The following is a 20,462-nucleotide window of genomic DNA, read 5'->3' as shown; positions in this document are numbered from 1 at the left end:
TAGGTCTTGGCCCTCTTTGCAAAAATGCAACGTTAGTTGATTCAATGAACACCAAGTCACCCATCGAGTCGTCCAGATAATAGTTTAAGAATTATCTATATATATTAGAGTATAACATTATGCGTATTTGTATTTAACTTCAAGTATATCTATGTTCAACATTAATATGCATATTAAAAATGCATTAACAATAATTTTAAAAAAATACATAAACCCTAAATCATTAGAATTTGAAGAACAATAATACCCCTTTGCATTTTTTGTGATGGAAGTCCTTTGGTACGTATCATCTTTCTAGTGTGTCCGCACCATGTGTATGTACCCTCTTTAGAAACCGCACTATACTTTCATGAATGGACATGCATGTATATATGGTAGAATATGTAATTAATTGTGAAATTTAATATCGAGAAGACTTAGGTAATCCAAGATGAAGTGATTCTATATATTGTGTTTCCTCTATATATTCAATGAAATCGAACTTAGCTTTTTAACTTTACAACGGGAAATAGAACTTCGAAACTTTTGCTAATTTAGAGAAGGTCCCCTCTACTCGCCGTACAATCGTGTAATTTTATATGCATATATTGATACTACCTCTCAAATCAAAAGTAAGAAAATTTAAAGCATGCCATGTGAAATAAACCATCTTAAATGAATAAATCGAGCTTCGATTTTTTTATGTAATTTATAAAATTAGTATTCCTCAATAATAATTTATGAGATATTAAAATAGAAAATAATGTTAACATTAACATGGACGTATAAGTGGTGCTCACCTAAGGTATACATCGCAACAAATTTCTATGAGTAAATTCTAACAATAGTGAAATTACATAAGGGTCTGCTTCATTATACCTAGATTCAGAGAGCAATACTAATTACTGGTATATATATAGTATCTCCACGCACACATACAAAATAAAGAAAATAATACTGAAAATGAACATTTCCAAGAAATATATTCTTTCATATATAGGGAAGGGAGAAATGCATAACTGTATCAATTACTTCATAATGCAATATGTATTTTTGAATCAAGAAAATGCACAAATGCTTCTGTTTTCACTAACAGCTTACCATTTTTACATAAATGTCTCGATTCAATTCATTAACTCATCATTTTTTCTTAATTCCCTATTAAGTAATTTTAATATATTAACTCATTTAAAAAAAATGCACCTGCAGCTGCAGTAAAAAGATCAGAAGTGAAGCTGCAGCTTCCTAAAAATGTGCATACTCATTTGAAATACTGTTGGCAATTGATGGAACACAATTCACATAAATAAATAGAGAGAAAAAGATAATATTGGTGAATGTGTAGAGTGAGGGTAGAGAATTCATCCCATTTTCAGATATTATCAAAAAACTCAAAATCATGCATGGAAATTAATATACATATATTAGGCATTTGGCTCAACCAAAGCTAAATATTCCATTGAGACAAATAATCAATCGTCAAAGATTGGTATGAAAAACAAGAATAATATATAGTGTAAAGAGATGCATAGGAATTTGAAACAAAAATCTGAGACACATTATATATAAATCCCCTGAATTTCCAATCATATATTAATATTTGTTTCTTCAACCTCAATAGGATTTTTACAAGAAACACCAGGAACAAATAATCCTATGTTTAAATATATTTTTCTTACAAAAACCTCAAAGCTCCATCAATAGTAGTAATGAAGAAGTGAAAAAGAGAATTAATTAAGGAGAGAAAAGGCATTGGAGATCCGATATTGAATACTATATGTTTCATCTTCTATAGTGGAACTCACATCGGAACGCCGGAATAATAAGAGATTAGGTTTGAGGTAAGAAGAAATGTGGAATTAATTAATTTCTAAATTTTATTTTTGTAATTTTATTTTCAACTTATTTTGTTTCAAGATCTTGGTGGTGGGAAGAATTGCGTACCGGCCATGAAGCTGTTAAGAGGAGCTGGGTATAGAGAAGGGTCGAGATAAGGGGAGGAGGTGGCGGCGGCGGGGGCGGAGGTGTCGGCGGTGGAGGTGGCAGCGGCTGCAGAAGTGCCGGCTATTAAATTGAGCTGTTGGACTCCGACGCTGACGCTTCCGCCGCCGGAGGAGGTCTCTCCGGCGGCCATGTACTGGGTTTCGGTGCCTTGATCGTAGAGAATTCCTTTGAAAACGTGGCCGGAGATGTTGACGGCGGTTTGATAGGCGTATTGATCTTCTGCGTCGTCGATGGCGCTCACTCTGACGCAGCGGAATACCGCCTCTGCGCTCACTTCTGAAGGGAAATTCCCCAGCTCTAGACCTAATTCAAAACATGCATATTACCTCTCAGACATGCACATATTAATTAATGTGAGACCAAGCTTTGCTATATAGACATAATATATGGTGAGAGAGAGAGAGAGAGAGGAATAGGGTATGCACTGTCAATCTTTTGTCGAGACTACTAAAAAACAGTGGTTTATTGAAAAGAAAAAAAGGGAAATTAAGGAAATCATCAGCTCTCTCATCATGGTATGTAGCTGGCGACTACAAAACAGTGAGCACCAAAAACAAAACACCTCTGAAACATGTAGTATATATTACCTGTGGTGGAAGTAGGTATCCGCGTGCAAACAAGGGAGTTGGAGCTGCTGGGATTCTCTCTCTGCCTCTTCCCACTCTCCCTCTCTCTATCTCTCTCTCTCCCCGACCCGCTCTCCTGGCGCTGCTGCAGCGCCGCCAGCTGCTGCTGCTTCTCCCGCCTCTTCGCCGCAGGCACCCACGTGCTCTTCACGTGCGTCTGGCACTGGAACCCCCTGCTCTTGCAGCACGTCCGGCACCGCATATGCGAGCAGTCCTTCTTCGCCTGGTTCCCGCAGTCCTGGCAGCTGATCCCTCCGCCGCCCCCTCCGCCGCTCCTCATCATCAGAAACCCCGATCTCGGCGACTCCTCCGTGATGCTGAACCCCCCGCCGCGGCTCGGCCCCACGGCCAGCCCCCCCGCCGACGCGTACAGATCCTGCAGGGGCCGCTGCAGGAAGTTCTCCGCCTGCTGCTGCGGCGGCGGCTGCGGCTGCCACAGCTCGAAGCCTCTGTAAGATGGAATCTCCTCATTTCTGTAGAGGAACCAGCTCTCCGGGTTGATGTCAGGGTTGGCGCCCTCTTGATCGGGGTTGGCGCCGCCCCTGCCGCCGCCTAGTGAGAAGAAGCCGGCCATTGGGGTTGGGTGGAGGTCAATTGGCAATCCATAGCATAAAGCGTGGTGAAAATGACTCGGGAATAATTGGCCGTTTTTGGGATTCTTGAATTGTGGGTTTTAAGGCAGACAATTTCTGAGAGGTGAGTGAATGAGGAAAAGTTGTACTATAATTGCTGCAATGAATTTGCATGTGATGTGAGGAACTAGAGATTAAACGGAAGATGATGCAAAGGATTGAATTGGTTAATTTAAAATGAAGAGGAGAGGAGTTTTAGAGAGAGAGAGTGGCAGCTTTATTTCGGGGTGAGAAGAGAGAGAGTGGGTGGGGGGGCAAAGCGATGACTTTTTGAGAGTCTGAGGCTGTGTTGTTTGCATTAAAGACGCAGAATTACAGCTCTGCCACGCCGCCATGGCCTCCCTAAAAGCAGCTGCTGCGCTTATTTCTCTCTCTACCTATTCGATCACCATCTTCTCCTTTGTTTCACTATTATCATCAGCTTTTGCTCATCAACCTCTACTCGGACTCATCTAACCCATTTGCATGAGGATCTACCGGCTCCTATGCTGCCACGTGTGCGCCGGCCAACTTTGTCCTTTGCACCGGAAAACACGCTGCTTTATGTCTTTTATTTCTCAACAATTTTAATAATCATAATTTCTACTACAACTTCAATATAATCTTTTTTCTTCATTTTATTTTTTCCAACCATCCTTTCTTCCGATCTTCTCTAGTCTGTTTCATACTCCTACTAAATATATACCCAAACTTCTGTTACGATCCAGAGTATATAATTCTATCACAATTGATACAAAATACATGCAATTTTATGAGTAATCTAATATAAAATCATGCAATTTTGAAATTTACAAATCTAATATTCAAATCCCACTATTTTAAGATACACATTTCGGTTGTAGATTGATTATAATATATGTAATCTAATATAAATTAAATGTTGTAGTATATATAAATATAAGTTAATTAGATAAACAAAATTTATGAGTAATTAAAAAAAGTGTCCAAAATTTTCTAATACTTTTTTTTTCTTCCAATTTTTGGCATTTTTATAAAACAAAAATAATGGAGAAATAAAATTAAATAAATATGATGATCGAACAACTATATAGAAAGAGGCATGTGTATTCCGTTGATAATGCTAAATGTGTTGAGAATTGAGAATTCGTTTGAGCACTCGTGAACAATATTTTTAATGAATAAATCAATTACTTTTGTGATCAAGCATTTTGATCTAGGTTCGAATCTTAAAGGAGACGAGATTTTCACACGTCTGTTCATCAATTATATTAGTTTATTCGTAAAATTTATTAATTTGTTCATCAACATTAACTTTTATATATTATTATAAAGTATACATAAATCATAGTACTATTCTTAATTATAAAAAGACTAAACGGGTTTTTATTACTTTTATGTATTTTTCTTTATGTACATGGTAATTACAAAATTGTTGGTGTTCAATTAATATAAATGTGCATTATGAGCTTCTCGTGCAAAAACTAATTTTTGTTACTCCATAATCCATATACATCTTAATTCATTTCATAAAGGGAAAAGTTGTTTGGCCATATAATTATGGCTCACCATAATATGACAAAAATTATAAAATCCGTGTATTTAATTTTTTATATTTAAAATAAAAATAAAATTTAGTTTGTTTTTTTTTCACACATTATAGCTATTTTTATATAGTATTTATTTTTTTAAAACAAATAAATAATAAAATTTTCAAAAAGAATAAAAAAAAGTTTATAATATGTACAAAATAATAAAAATAGCAACATTCTATTTTTATGGCCAAATACCATCACTCTTTCAGAAAATAGTCTACAATTTTATAACTAACTAGTTTGTTGCCCGTCGAATTTCGACGGAATTAATTATTATATATAAATTTTGTTAATAATTTTAAATATAAATTTAATAATTATACAATATGTGGATTATGAACTTCGTTTATGTACTCGTATTCGTTTTAAACTCAACTAAAAGTGATTTTAGTACTCATTCTCATTTTAAATTCATAATAGTAATATCTGCTAATTATCCGAATATGCTTAAATTTATGAATTATCTAAATAATCAAATATAAGTTTTTACGATATTAGTTGTGTATCTCAATAAAAACTCATAACATTTCAAAATAAACATTAACAATAAATAATAAAAGATTAATAAATAGAGAAAATTTACGTAAGTATGTAGATAATTTTTTATTTAGATTCTACCATTAGTGAAGTCTTCCACAAAAATAAATGTGGATTCCTGAACATCTATATGTATCATGTATGAGTTAACAATAAATGGTATGAATAATAAAAACTATATAATTTATGCACTTATTTAAAACTTATATATTTTTACTTGTGCCAAACCTAATTTAAAAGTAATTTTAATTATTCGTCTGTCCAAACTGACAAACATATGAGAGAGAGTTACTCTCTTTCCAAACACATATAAAATAATATCCGTTAATTATCTGGACTCATTTAAATTTTATAAAATATCTAAATAAACAATATAAATTATTATAGTTATTGGTTAACTAACTCAATAAAAGCTTACAATCAATGTCTTTCTGGACATTACAAAGTATACATTTATAATAAATAGCATAAATTATAAAAGATTAAAAATTAATTTATAATAAATGTAGAAATTATATATTATACGAAATATTTTTAAAATTTATATATCAGTCATGTCGCAGACCCAATTCAAAAATATTTTTACTACCGGTTCCCGTCAAACACGTATAGTAATATTTGCTAATTTTTCTCAAACTCGTTTAAGTCTATAAATATCTAAAAAGTCAAATATAAGTTGTTACAATAATTGATTATCTGTCTTATTGAAAATCAAAACATTACAAAGTAAATATTAATAATACCTAGTATAAATAATAAAAGTGGCTGGTACCTTTCTCTATAATTAATAACACACTATCAACTAAACACTTCTTAAAACTCATGTCAACCAATTTCATAAATTAGGAAATTATACAATTTACGAAGCATGTTTAGAATTTATATACCAGTACTCATCTCATATCTGATAAAAAAAATAATTTTATTGCTTGTCCTTTTCCCAAACTCATATAATGATACTGCTTACTACCTGAAATTGTTTAAATTTATAAATATTTAAATAATAAAATATAAATGGTTACAATAATTGATTATTCATCTCAATAAAATTTTGACATTACAAAGTAAATATTAATAAATTGTTTAAATAACACAAATAAAATACGCTCTTTGTCATCTTCTAGCAAACCATTGAGTAGCATGTTTCCTTATAACTATCTGTCTTTTAGGTTGTAGTTCACCTTTCTAAAATTATTGTAATACATTGTGCCTCTAACATGATTCAATAGCATCTTAAGTTGATAGATTTTCTTATTTGACGAAAGAACATGATGGAAAAACCTTTTTCTCGCTTTGTCCATTTAATTGCGCTAATTTAAATTTGATCTATTTTCGAATTGCTATTGTAATCATAATTGCAAAATTAAAAAGCTAATACAACGATTTAAAGTCATATAATAAACAAAAAGCATATAAAATCATGTTATCAAATACTCCCATTACTTATAAATACTCAATTGCGTGGACAATTGATAAAGCTATGTAATTTAATATTGAGAAAATTGAAAATAAAATTATGGTATACAAATTTTTATTTAAATGATTAAGGAAAAAAAATCACTTTGTCCATTTTACTACGCTCTTTGTCATCTTCTAGGAAATTATTGTGTAGCAAATTTAATTGTTGGCCAAAATATTAGCCAAATTAAATTTTGCAATAAAAAATATAATTATTTATTTGACCAACTAATTAATCGGTCAAATTTAGTTGTTGGTGAATTTACTAATCCTAATAAATACAGGATTACAATTGGTGAAGTTTGTTAAAATTTCGATGTGGGATTTAAGATAAATAAATTGATTATCTCAATTGATGGAATTATTTTCCTAATACTGTACCACACTCGGGTTAATACATAAGGATGAGATTCGGTGTAAATTATTTTTATTTTATCAATTAGTTTGAGGCTAATCTGATTCACAGATAAAATTTTTATTTAAATGATTAAGGAAAAAAAATCACTTTGTCCATTTAACTACGCTCTTTGTCATCTTCTAGGAAATTATTGTGTAGCAAATTTAATTGTTGGCCAAAATATTAGCCAAATTAAATTTTGCAATAAAAATATAATTATTTATTTGACCAACTAATTAATCGGTCAAATTTAGTTGTTGATGAATTTACTAATCCTAATAAATACATGATTACAATTGGTGAAGTTTGTTAAAATTTCGATGTGGGATTTAAGATAAATAAATTGATTATCTCAATTGATGGAATTATTTTCCTAATACTTCGGGTTAATACATGAGGATGAGATTCGGTGTAAATTATTTTTATTTTATTAATTAGTTTGAGGCTAATCTGATTCACAGATTTTGATTATTAAATGAATTATTATGATTAGTTTTAACACATAATAATAGTTTTTACGTATATAATATTGCCTTTTCATGGTAATTAAATTTGTTTTTTGTATGCTGTAATTGTTTCTTTAAAGATAATGTTTTAATATATTACAATAACACTTTATTTTGAATAATCACGGATATATATATATATATATATATATATATATATTATATTTTAGATATATGAAAATTGATTAAAAATTAAGAAAAAAATAAGAATCAATGAGAATTGAGGAAAATTAGAATAGAGTGATTATACGACGCCACGTAAGATGAGATTTATTTTGCTTTTATATATATATAGATTTGTGCATATATAAATGTAGTATATCTATATATACATGAAAATATTATACTTACCAATTAACAGATGTACGTACTATTTGACTCGAGTTTTAATTTTGTTCAAAATTATATGTATATTGGCTTCTTGCCGTTGTCACAGCTGATTTATCGTCTTGAATGGATCTATGCTCCTAAGTAACATAATTAATAGGGCTTTTAGTTATCATCCGAATTTAAATTATTTTAGATTACTTTAACTCTACTTGAATTTCTACAATAATAGTAAGCTTAAATAATCTACATGATTAACGAAAGCTGTCTAGGGACAAGTATTTTCTCTTTTTTGTATATACCTACAAGAAAGTAAAATTCTAGTGATATGGAGCTAAAACAATTACTAGTTGTCACGTATAGTTTTTGTCCAAAGTAAAAATATTTTTAAGGTTAGGCTATATAGGTTTCAAAATTGCCTTATATCTAGACCCCGATTTCTATATATATAATGTACTGATTTTGTCATTTTTTTTCTGTGTCTTGCTACAAACCTATATGCATATATATGTGTATAATTAATTCGAAAACCATAACTAGAACATCATATTATCTACTTACGTTTCAAATTATAGTACTAGTGCTTATAGAGACAATACCAGCGTCTCTTCTTTCATAATGGTGCATGTTATATATTACAATGATGACAATCGTAGCTCGTGTCAAATTAAATTTTACATACTGCGAGAGGAAATGACATATATAATGACAACTTTAAATAATTGTAGCACTATTTATCAGTTCAGATCCTTTCTTCCATTTTTTTTTTTTTGCATCCCATCGTATTCCACCATATATAATTTCATTATTTTAATAATATTTATTTAGTAATAGATATTATTATTATTATTATTATTATTATTATTATTATTATTATTATTATTATTATTATTATTATTATTATTATTATTATTATTATTATTAATGAACTTTAATTAACATGTATTGCTAAAGACGAAGCTAGCTATAAAAATTATTTACTCCAATTAATCAATTTAAAAAAAAAACAATTATTAATTAACTTTAAAAAGAAATTTAGAAGTAAACAAATAATTATAATTCATTTTATATTAATGATCCCCAATATAAATAACACTAGTAGAAGTTAAGATTGAAGAAAAAAAAAACAGATCATAAAATAGGGGTAAAACATCAAAATTGCGGTAGTTCTAGGAGCCCAAGTGCTATTTCGAAGCACTTCGCGCGAAATTTTCGCGGGAAACTTAAACTTCATTTGTTTTCTTTCATTTAAGTAATTATTAATTAGTGCCAAGCTATTATTCTGATCAATTAACAAGAAGCATTTAATGCTAGCTCTTTTATAATAAAAAGAAATACAACACACATAATTAGCGAAAACCAATAACCACAAAATAAATTGAAAGCCCAACAACATAATTTGCGGTAATTGATTAGATTAAACCTCCCCCAAAATTAATTAACCACCTCTCAATTATTCGATATAATTATTTTTTTACTTATTATTCGAAGGGGGGAAAGTGACCCCCAAAGTGGTTAAAACTGTGTCAATTATGTTCATAATTAGGGTTTTCTTTTGGTGATTTTGGAGGGGACCATTTGAAAGTAAGGCATCTAATTAAGTTTTAATTAATTAAGGGTTTGATTATTGGGGGGTTGGTTGACTATAGGAACTAAACATAGGGGTGTAATGGTCATTTCAGTAGGCAAAGTGTACGTATTTAAGACCATTAACAAAGACTCTAATTTATTACTGTATACGGATTCCCGCCGGCCTGCGTATGTAGCCTATTGATAGGGATATTTATCTGTAAACAGCAAATATATTTAAACTTTTTAAATTATTACCATAACTTAACCATATTTTTTTCGAATTATACGATATTTGTTGAAATCATGACCAGTTTCCAAGGTTTTGGGGGCAAATATTTTTATATTAATTTAGCACCTCCTTGGTGAAATCTCTGTATACATCTGTGTCTGTGTGTAATATTTTTATATATGTTTACATATATTAGATAAACATTTATTATTATTATTAAGGTTAATGCTACAAAGTCGCAAACTTTGATCCGATTATAATTTTCAAAACATATTATATTGTTGCAACAATAACACAACTTTTCGATTTGTAACAAAATAGACATGTTCAATACACATTTTGATGACATCATTTCGACCTCAATATTCACGTGACATCGTTTTGTGAGAGTGTGAAGGTACACATAAGATTTTATACAAAAATGCAAACAAATTATGCCACGTCACCTTTTCAATCGTCGGAAAATTTGAGCTTGTCTATTTATAAACACGTTGAAAACTAAAATTAGATCAAAATTCATGAATTTATTATCTATTAATTAACCTTTATTATTATTATTATTATTATTATTATTATTATTATTATTATTATTATTATTATTATTATTATTATTATTATTATTATTATTATTATTATCTCTAAATTTACTATTTTTTTCGATTGGAAACAAATATGTGCGTAGTTATTAGCTAAATAAGACCACCTTAATAAAATCATTCAGACGTGTTTTGTGTGTGCGTGAGTGCGTAGCTTTCACAGAAAAAATTAAAAATTCTTGATTACATATATAGTTTTTTTTCCCCCTTCAAATTTTGAGAGTAAAAACTAATATATGTGATCATATATGGCATTTTCGTATGGTATATTAGTTTGCCCGTAAGGTTTATTGGTGAAATGAGATATGAAAGGGAAAAGACAATCCCATTTCCAACCAATTGATATGAGAAGAAGTGTTTTACCAATAGTCATTGCTTAAAATTAAGTTATGTTTTTAATTTATATATTTTCTCTTTTTGAATATTTTTTTTGCCACAAAAGTATTTAAAATTATTAATATGAACAGTCACTAAATAAGCGTGAAATTGTTAAATTTGTTTGAGCTCCTCCATAAGTGGAAACGCGAGAATCACTCGGAAATTTGATAGGCAAAAAAAAGCTAGGAATCTATGAATAGGAATAGCTACTGAAGTTCTGAGACATTCTGGCGTGATGCATGAGATGAGATCACACCATCAATACCAACTTATGCCTAAACCCATTTTGGGGATTTAAGGTGCACCATATTTTAAATTTTTCTGAATGCGCGCCTACATCATATCTCATTCTTTTTCTTTTTCTTTTTCTTTTTAATCATCATATCTCATTCTAAAAAGTTAAGATTTTTTTTTATCTCATACTATATTTTTAAGAAAAAAAATACTATATATAAAAATATTATCACATCACTATCCCATAATAATATTAACATTAAATAGAGTGAAAAAGAGAGAAAATGAATTGCTCAAAAAAAAAATAATCTTATCCGAAGAAAATTATCGACCATATAAAATATATGAAAATAATGGACAGATGATGAAAATATATATGTTTTTCACTCTATCCATGAAAGAGAAAGCACCCTTATTATTTTAGTAACATTTATTATAAAGATAATATGTTGTAATATATTGTAAAATAAATTAATATTTGTGAAATTAGATAAAAGTACAAAAACTAAAATTGAAGAAAATAATTTAAAAAATAATTAAGGAAGACGGTCAATAGTGGAATGGAGGATTCCAAATGTGCACGTATGCCTTTGAAATGAAGCTAGTACTACTTCTATTATGTGATGAACGAGAGTTAATATTTTCAATTTTATTAATTTTAGTCACAAGCAGCTTAAATGGCACTACTGTACACTGCATTATTTAACTCGATTACACTTGTAATCCTTGAAAATAATCAAACACGACTACTCTATGATCATAATTATTTCGTAGACTACAATATAAATACGTACACTTGTATCATTGCTTCTATATCTTTTAATTTGGTCATTTGAATTTCGTAATGTGATCTTGAAACATCAATTTGTACATGTTACGTGAATAAAGATTAATTGTGGGCTAGTACACCATAATTAATTTAATTGATTTTCGAATTAAGTGGTTGTAAATCTAATTATAGTTAAATTTTGAAAAATTCCCTTAAATTTAATTTTCGATCAAATCTTATTGGCCTGAGACCGAAATTTAAGATGTGGCATAAATTAATTTTAACATCTGAGTGTACATATGGGTTTCCAGCCTCAAAGAAATAGTGTCGTATTGAGGATTTTCAAGGGCGGACTATCAAAACTTATTGCAGACATCTTCTGTCAGCCCACAATTGAGAATCTCACAACATCGAAGAACTTCAAATATTCTCACTCTACTGCATGGATGAGTCGTAGGGTTTCAATGAAGTTACAGTAATTTTAGTTTGAAGCTGCAATTTTATTTCCAATCCTAGTATTTTAGTTTTAAGTCGTACGTATTTTATTTTTAATTTGCAAAGCAACATCACTTCCACTCTCTCATGGATTAAATTTCGGTGTCGGGTCATATTTGATTTGGCCGAAATTTAAATTTGGGAGCAATTCCGAAAATGATGAAAGTTTATATATTTTTACCCCAATTTTATAGAGTATGAGAAAAATCGGAATTTGACTATAATGTTGACATTGAAATCAAGTTGGTTCTTCATGAGTCTATATAAAAGTCGTTTTAATCAGGGGCGGATCCAGGGAACTGGGAGGGCTGAAGCCCCCTCTCAAATTTTGAGTTTATATATATATATATATATATAGAGGTGGGCTACCATGATAGCACATCTTAAAATAAGAAATAAGAGCAATTTTTAATGTATGAATTTTATGTAGAACACGTATGAATTCGTTGTATAAAGGTATGAATTGTGAAAAATAAATTTTTGCTACCTTTGGTATTCGAACTCAGGACCATAAATCCATCCAACAGGATTACGAATCAACCGTAGATCTTGATGGTCTAAGAGCTGAAAATGATTCTTATTTTATATCTTAAGAAACGCTCTTATTTTAGCCATTATATTCCTAATTATAAAAGAGTCTTGTTTTACAAAAATTGATTTGCTTGTTAAATTCCCTCATATAGATTTAATTTAAGGTTAATTGTGTTATTTAAAATTATATAATTTATGAAAATGTTTATTATTATTATTATTATTATTATTATTATTATTATTATTATTATTATTATTATTATTATTATTATTATTATTATTATTATTATTATTATTATTATTATTATTATTATTATTATTATTATTATTGTGCTTGTCATTTAATAAAAAATGCCTAAAATGTACGGAATGCCCCCAAAAAAATTGTAATGCATTGAAACTAGTTTCTAATGTATTGAAATTATAGAATCTATGCTGAAATAGAAATTTTATTAAAAAGAAAAGAAAGAAAAACCCCTGAAAGTACAGACGCTAACAAAGGGCCGGGTTAAAAAGAACCGACTAAAAGCAAGACAAAACCACACAAAAAACCACAAAGGACCAAAAAAACCTATGAGGTTAAATAATCAACCTAGTCCCCAACATCGTCGTCATCCAACATATCTCCCCATTTTTTCTTGTTTGTAGAGACCACGGCCGACATAGCTCGGGCTGCTTCGGAAGAAGAGTGAACCACAAAGTTTTGCAGAATCGTCCCTCCAGCCTGAGCATGCTGCACTTTATTCAAGAACTCCATCGGCAATGGAGAGTCAAGAACAGCGTTCTGCAAAACGACACCATTAGCACGGCCTGCTGGTTTTTGAAAATCTGAAGACATACCATTCTTGATTATACGCCGAAGTCGGTGCTTGATAGAGGAGTCAGAAACCTTCCCCTTCTTGGTAGCCCCCTTAGGTCGCCCTCGACCACGAGGTATGGGCGACTCCGCCATCGTCACCTTTCCTGGCGTCACAACCAAAGCCAAATCTGAATTGCTACAGTGCGTCAGGGTGACAGTAGTAGCAGTATCCGTCGGACAAACCGAGGGATGAAAGTTAGAAGAATAAGGAGCCGCTTTCTGAGCCGGTTGTGTGTTTGGCATTCCTGACGAGACCTCATTCCCACTGACCGAGTCAGAAAAGTTTAACGACTCCAGAGCAGCAAAAGGATTGTTATGTGTAGCCACATCAGACCCATTATTATGATCGTTTCTCCGAAGATCTTTTTCACCCTCCTCCTCCGACTCCTCAGTGTCAGCCACCTCTACAATAGCCTTGATAGTCTGCTCGTTCTCCTTATCAATGGCATCACCCCTAGCCTTCCACTGATTCTTATTAGTTTGCTTTGGAACCTGCCATCCCCCACGTGCTGTTTCTTTCCGCTGCAGGTTCTCCTTAGGTAGGGTTGTTTCCTTATGCTCCAACTTCTTGCATTTATCAAAAGAGTGGCCCGTAATCTTGCATCGAGTGCAATAAAGCGGCAACTGTTCATAGGCGAACTCCACGTAAAAAGACCTTTCATCACAGTGGACAAGTAAGCTTTCCGGTAACGGCGAAGCTAAATCAACCTCAAGAAGAATACGAGCAAAATGTCCAAATTCCCTACTCGCAGAAGCATTATCAATCTTAATGGGCAGACCGATATGCCTACTAATTCCAATAATAACTTCTGGATGCCAACATTCCACAGGCAAGTAATAAATTCTGACCCAAGTATGGCATAAAGATGATATTTCTCGATAAGGATCGAAAACTTTTACCCATTCTCGTAGACGTATGGTTCCTGCTGTCAGTTCCCATAACACTTGCCGTCTCGCACGCTCCTTATCGTTCTCCGTACTGAATTTGCAAGTGTAGTAACCTTTCCCCATGGGGATGAGTGTCCAATTATTTTGTATCTGCCATAGTGTGTGTAGTTCCTGCTTGAAATCAGCGAACAATCTTGGTTTATCTCCTTTTCGCAAGAGAAAACGGCCAATAAGAGAGTACTTGAACTCTGCTGCTTGCTTCTGATATAACTCTTGACGGAATCGAGAAAACAGCCTCATCTCCTTGCTTGTCAGGCTTCGAAGCAAAAAACTTATGCGCCGGGATATCAGGCTTCTTCACAAACTTCGAAGCGGAGACCTCCGCATATGTAGCCTTCTTGTTCTTCTCCATGCTAGCCAAATCCTTATCTATCTCATGTTGTTGAATAGCCACAGATCCATCGTTCAAGTGTTGTGATGCTCCCGACGTATGGATCGACGTTTGTTGTGGCGGGGTATGTTTGTCTCTGGGTGAAACCCTAGCCGCAGAACTAGGCGAAACCTTAGCATTGGTGGGCGAGAGAACTAGAGATTTCTCTCTGAAATTTGGATCAAAATTCGTAGAAATCTTTGGCATCAACATGGTGGGGCGCCCCCGGACAACGCCAGCCGATTCACGGCCTGGGGAGGCCATGAGAAACGGTGGCGGCAGTATTAGGTTAAACTCGTTGAGGAGAGAGAACAGAGAGAATCATGTTTTCACCCGGCCTCTTTCCCTCGGGGAAACTATCATCTATATAATACCGAAATTATAGAATCTATGAAAATGTTGTTCTTTATTATAATAAGATTTTATTAAAAGAGAAAGAAAAAAGGAACCGAAACCCTTGAAAGCACAGGAAGCAGACTAAGTACGTCGAGCCTCATTAAAACCTCTCAAAATGAGAGGAAAAATAGTATTCGTCTAGAAAATAAAAAAATGATAACAAAAGCATGCAGCAGGAAAGTGGGAATATTATTACTATTATGTTTGTCTTTTAATAAAAAATACCCTAAAATGTACGGAAATGCCCCCAAAAAATTTTATAATGTATTGAAACTAGTTTGTAATGTATTGAAATTATATAATCCATGAAAATGTTGTTCGTTATTATTATTATGCTTGTTTTTTTTAATAAAAAAATGCCTAAAATGTACGGAATGCCCCCAAAAATTTGTAATGTATTGAAATTATATAATTTATGAAAATGTTGTCATTTATTATTATTCTTATGCTTGTATTTTGATTAAAAAAATGCCTAAAATATATAGAATGTCTAAAAAAATTTGGGAGCTACCGCCCCCAAACTCCCGTAAAAGTTTAGCCCCCCCGAACAAAATTCCTGGCTCCACCATTAGTTTTAATATTTGTATTTGTGATCGTTTAGTGTGCAATTGTTAACATGTGTTAGGTTGATTAAGGTGCTTCTTGATGATAATTGATTCGATGAATATAGTTCAAATAAGAATAATATCACTTTGATGGAAAAAAGAGAAATAAAAGGTAGAGAATACTACAAATTTTGGTAAAATCTATCTAGTGATTTATTTGATTGTCAGATTTATTTATAATTTATATTAATATCGTGTGATCCAAAAATAAAATTGGGACGTAAAATTAAACAACTATAGTATAAGAATGGTCACTCACCAAACAAAGGAAATTTTGCCAAAAAATCACCATAAGATTCCACTTTTGCTTCCATTTGTCCTCGTGTCTAATTCTTCGGGTAAAATCTCTCACTCTCTCTCAATAAATTCTTTGAATTATGTCTGTGTATTTTTATTTGTAAACAGTGATTATTTGTACTTCCAGTTTCTTTTTTATAATTGGGGCTCTAAACTTTTATTTGTAAAAATACGTCTATGTATTTTCATTCCTGATTCTTACTTATGTTGTAGCATAAACACCCATTTTTTTAAGGGTGCAAACACCAAATAATATTAATCAGGGTATTACTTAGTCTTAACATAGATACAAACATAAGAATTCGTATCTTAAAAGAAGGAACTAATCCACAATCAGAAAATGCAGCGTTGATGACTGAATTTTTGTTCGTTAATTTTAATTGTTAGTGATTGATTTTTTTAACGACTAATAATTTGATTTTTAATAATTTTTTATTCATATAACGGTCGAAAAAATTGGTCATTAATATTATTTTTTATTTTATTTACAAAAATATATTTTTATTTTTTTAACATTGTTAATATTATTTTTTTTAATTGATAAAAAATGCGGTTTGTTAATATTAGTGTTTTTAATATTTTTTAAAATAGATTGTTAATATTTTTTCAAAAATATTTTTTCTTATTTTAAAATCAATGGGATTTTTTTTGTAAAAAAATATGATAACATTAATTTTTTTATTTATTTTACAATTAATCGTTATTTATGTCATCACTCTTCTGCCAACACCACAAGTCTTAGATATCCTTATTCACAAATTATAACGGTATGCATGAATGAAGTTGTATATTGAAGGAGAGTTTAAATGAATTGATATATGCTAGTTATATCAATAATACACATCTTCTATACCAGTGACTATTCGAAAGAAACTTCAAAGTTAATTGCTCGACTTATAATACTTTCATGATGGGTGATCTACTGGGACCTTTATCAAGGTGTATGCAATTGAGTACAAAATATGTTAGAAAGACTCGTGGGAAAAGCTAGGTTGCTACAACTGAAATTTTTTTATTTTTTTATTTTTTTAGCGGCTAAATTTTCGATCATTAAAAATAATAAAATGGTTAAAATTTAATGATCGATTTTTTATTTTTATGATTGAATTTTCGATCGTTAAGCACACATTTTCTAGTAGGTATTTTAGCCTAATAAAGATACATGGACTAAATTTTAAAAATAAAAGTATAATCATATATTCAAGAGAGCTTAAGAATTACTCCAGAAGTTGTTTTTCTAAACTGACCTATATAGTTAAAAACAAAATAATAAACTTAGTAAATTGCTACTTTTTTTGGGGGGTGTCTCACAGAGATTCAGAAACCAAAAAATAATACTTTCGAATACTTTAATTTAATAATATATACAATAATGTAATTTATGCCTATTAGTTTTTTATTTTGTTTTGAAAGTCTCAAATATTTGAAGAGTTTGTCCTTGCCAAAAGGCAAATAAATAAATAAATCATAGAGAAAATAATTTAAGAAACTCCTGTTTAGATTAATGCTAATACTACCTGATTTTATTTGATAACTTATTAGAAAGTTGAAGAGCTGAACTAGCTAGCGTATAATTTTCAAAGAAACAATACATTCGCGTGGCCATTTTGAAGAAGAAAACATAAATTTTGACCACTGATTTAAAAAACACAAAATTTGATAATTTTTTACTTTTTAAGACTGTTTTTCCCTTAATTACGGTGGATCAGATTCGGGTTTACGCACGAGTTAGGTACATTTTGCACTATTATTGCCAAAAGCACCAACGGAAAAAATAAAATAAAAATAAATTCAAATAAATTGGTACACTTGGCACTATTAGTGCCAATAGTGTCATGCACGAATAGTACTAGTGACTATATTAGTGTTAATAGTGCCATATACTTGTGCTGATATATTGTCTTATCTTATATAAATGAGTGCAGTTACATGGCTATTTTGAACACTTCCCCGTGAGGTTTAGATTCACCATTTAGGGTTTAGATTCTCCATTTAGGGTTTAGATTCCTCATATAGGATTTAATAATCGAATGATACTTTTGGCACTAATATTATTATTTGTCCCAAAAGTACCAATTTACTTGATTTTTTTTTTTTATAATTTTGTTGGTACTTTTGGCACTAATATTGTCATTTGTGCCAAAAGTATCAATTTTTTTTTTCTTGTTGGTACTTTTGGCACCAATAGTACCAAGTGTACTTAACCCGCGCGCAAACTTGAATCCGATCTGCCCTAATTAAGGGCAAAATAGTCTTAAAATATAAAAAATAGCTAAAATTTGTGTTTTTCAGATGGATGACCAAATATTATATTTTACTATTTAAAAGGACTACCTCAAAATGGGACTCCCTCAAAATGGGACTCATTTTCAAATCTATATATAATATAAAAGATCAGTACAACGGTAACTTTTTACCGCCAAATTTTCTCTCTCATTTTCACTAAATTTAACCAACTTCTCTCACTTCTAACCAACTACCCGTCACTCACTCTTTCTCTCTCTCTCCCTCTATTTTCCTTTTTCTTTTTCTTTGCAAGTTTTTAATTTTTGTTTTCTTTTCTTTAATTTTTTTTACATTTAGAATTTTTATTTTTTCTAAAATTTATACATTTAAATTAGTTAAAAAATTTAATACGCATATCAAATTAAATATCATGACATGAGCTTTAATTTAATTTATAATATTATGTAAAAAAACTTTATACTAAAAAGAATATATTCAAATTAATTTTTTTAAAATTAATCTCTTTCTCTCTCTTATTTTATAAATGAAGTTAGTTTTTCATCTTTTTTGTTATTTGCATAAAATATTTTATGAAATCATGAAAATTATGTACATTTTATTATGCAAGACTGCAATTGTTTTTATTACTCTTTTATTTCAAGTTTTTATTTTATTTTTTCACGATATTCATGTTTTAAACTTGCATGAGTTTTTCATAATTTCTTTTTGCGTTATACTTATAGGTTTTTTTTATTATTATTGTTATTAGTGTAGAGAGATAAGGACCATAGTGCATTTAATTATTTTCATATGTTTTGTCGTATGTTTGGATTGCTTTAATAGATTATTTCGTAGTGGTTATATATAAAAATATGGAATTTAATGATATACAATTGAATTTTACATGAGTTTTAATTATAATATTTTTTTAAAATCCAACTTGGTGTAGGAGTTTAATTATATTGGTTTATTTTAGAATTCTTTAATCTAATAGAAAAAAAAAAGATAAATTCATAGATTTGTAATTTATTTTTCCTGTAAAAAAAGTAGAATTGAACATATGATTTATATTTATTTAACTTAACAATAATTTTTTTGGTACTATATATATTTTTAAATGCATTAACTTTATAAATTCAATACAGTATTCTCACATTCTTACGAAAAAAATAATTTTCACAATAACCAATCCATATATAAACTAGGCATGTGAATAAATTTTCATATAATATTTGAATCCCTTACTTTATGAAGAATGTGTATTAAAATATTTTTCATAAAATTTAAGGATATTTTTATTTAAAATTTACCAAGCTCCTTAAATTTTTTAGTCTGAATACCTCTTAATTTCGATGTCAGTCGTGGATAGCACGAATGGGCGTATACAAAACACGCAATTCGGTTAAGAGCCAAAATATTTAATCTTTTCACTCCCCATGCAATTAAGTTTAGATTGGAGTACAATATATTTACTGTCTCAGAAAACAGAGTACATATATAATATATTTACGTATTTAGCTGAGGAAATTGAGTTAAAAGAAGGATACACAATTATACATGGGCACAATGCATAATAATTATGCCGATAAAGTAAAAAGCTTTGAATTATTGCTTAACAAAGGTTATCAATTTGATCAACATTATTCACGTATTATAGCATCTAGAAGATATAGAACATAGAGTAGACCAGGCAATGAATCCCACTTGGTCCATTAATTATGTCAAAAATCTATATTTCCTAACTCTACGTTTTACAAAATTTTGTTGATTATAAATGTTACATAGCTTAATCAAAGCTATTGATTTCTTTGTCACAATCTGACTAATACTATACTCTGATTTAAATACCACCTACCTTGCCTATTATCTCTATAGTTGTGGAAGTTATGTATTTGAATAATTCATGAATTATACATTGAAGTTTGAAAATTACATTTT

The 20,462-nt window shown here is 30.4% G+C and overlaps 1 protein-coding gene across 1 annotated transcript; it reads right to left on the bottom strand.

The window, feature by feature from the left end:
• Positions 1-1,541: 1,541 nt before the first annotated feature.
• On the bottom strand, positions 1,542-3,812 carry LOC130986703 (protein EXPRESSION OF TERPENOIDS 1). The gene is made up of 2 exons (XM_057910177.1): positions 2,571-3,812; positions 1,542-2,286 (listed from the first exon to the last, which is right to left on the bottom strand). The coding sequence occupies exons 1-2, from the start codon at positions 3,181-3,183 to the stop codon at positions 1,892-1,894; spliced, it is 1,008 nt and encodes a 335-aa protein (XP_057766160.1). The 5' UTR covers positions 3,184-3,812; the 3' UTR covers positions 1,542-1,891.
• Positions 3,813-20,462: the final 16,650 nt, after the last annotated feature.

Source organism: Salvia miltiorrhiza, chromosome 5 (assembly GCF_028751815.1).
Source record: "Salvia miltiorrhiza cultivar Shanhuang (shh) chromosome 5, IMPLAD_Smil_shh, whole genome shotgun sequence".
Classification (NCBI taxonomy): Eukaryota; Viridiplantae; Streptophyta; class Magnoliopsida; order Lamiales; family Lamiaceae; genus Salvia; species Salvia miltiorrhiza.
Note: the sequence above shows the minus strand (reverse complement) of the source record. Positions and strands in the feature narration are given on the sequence as shown.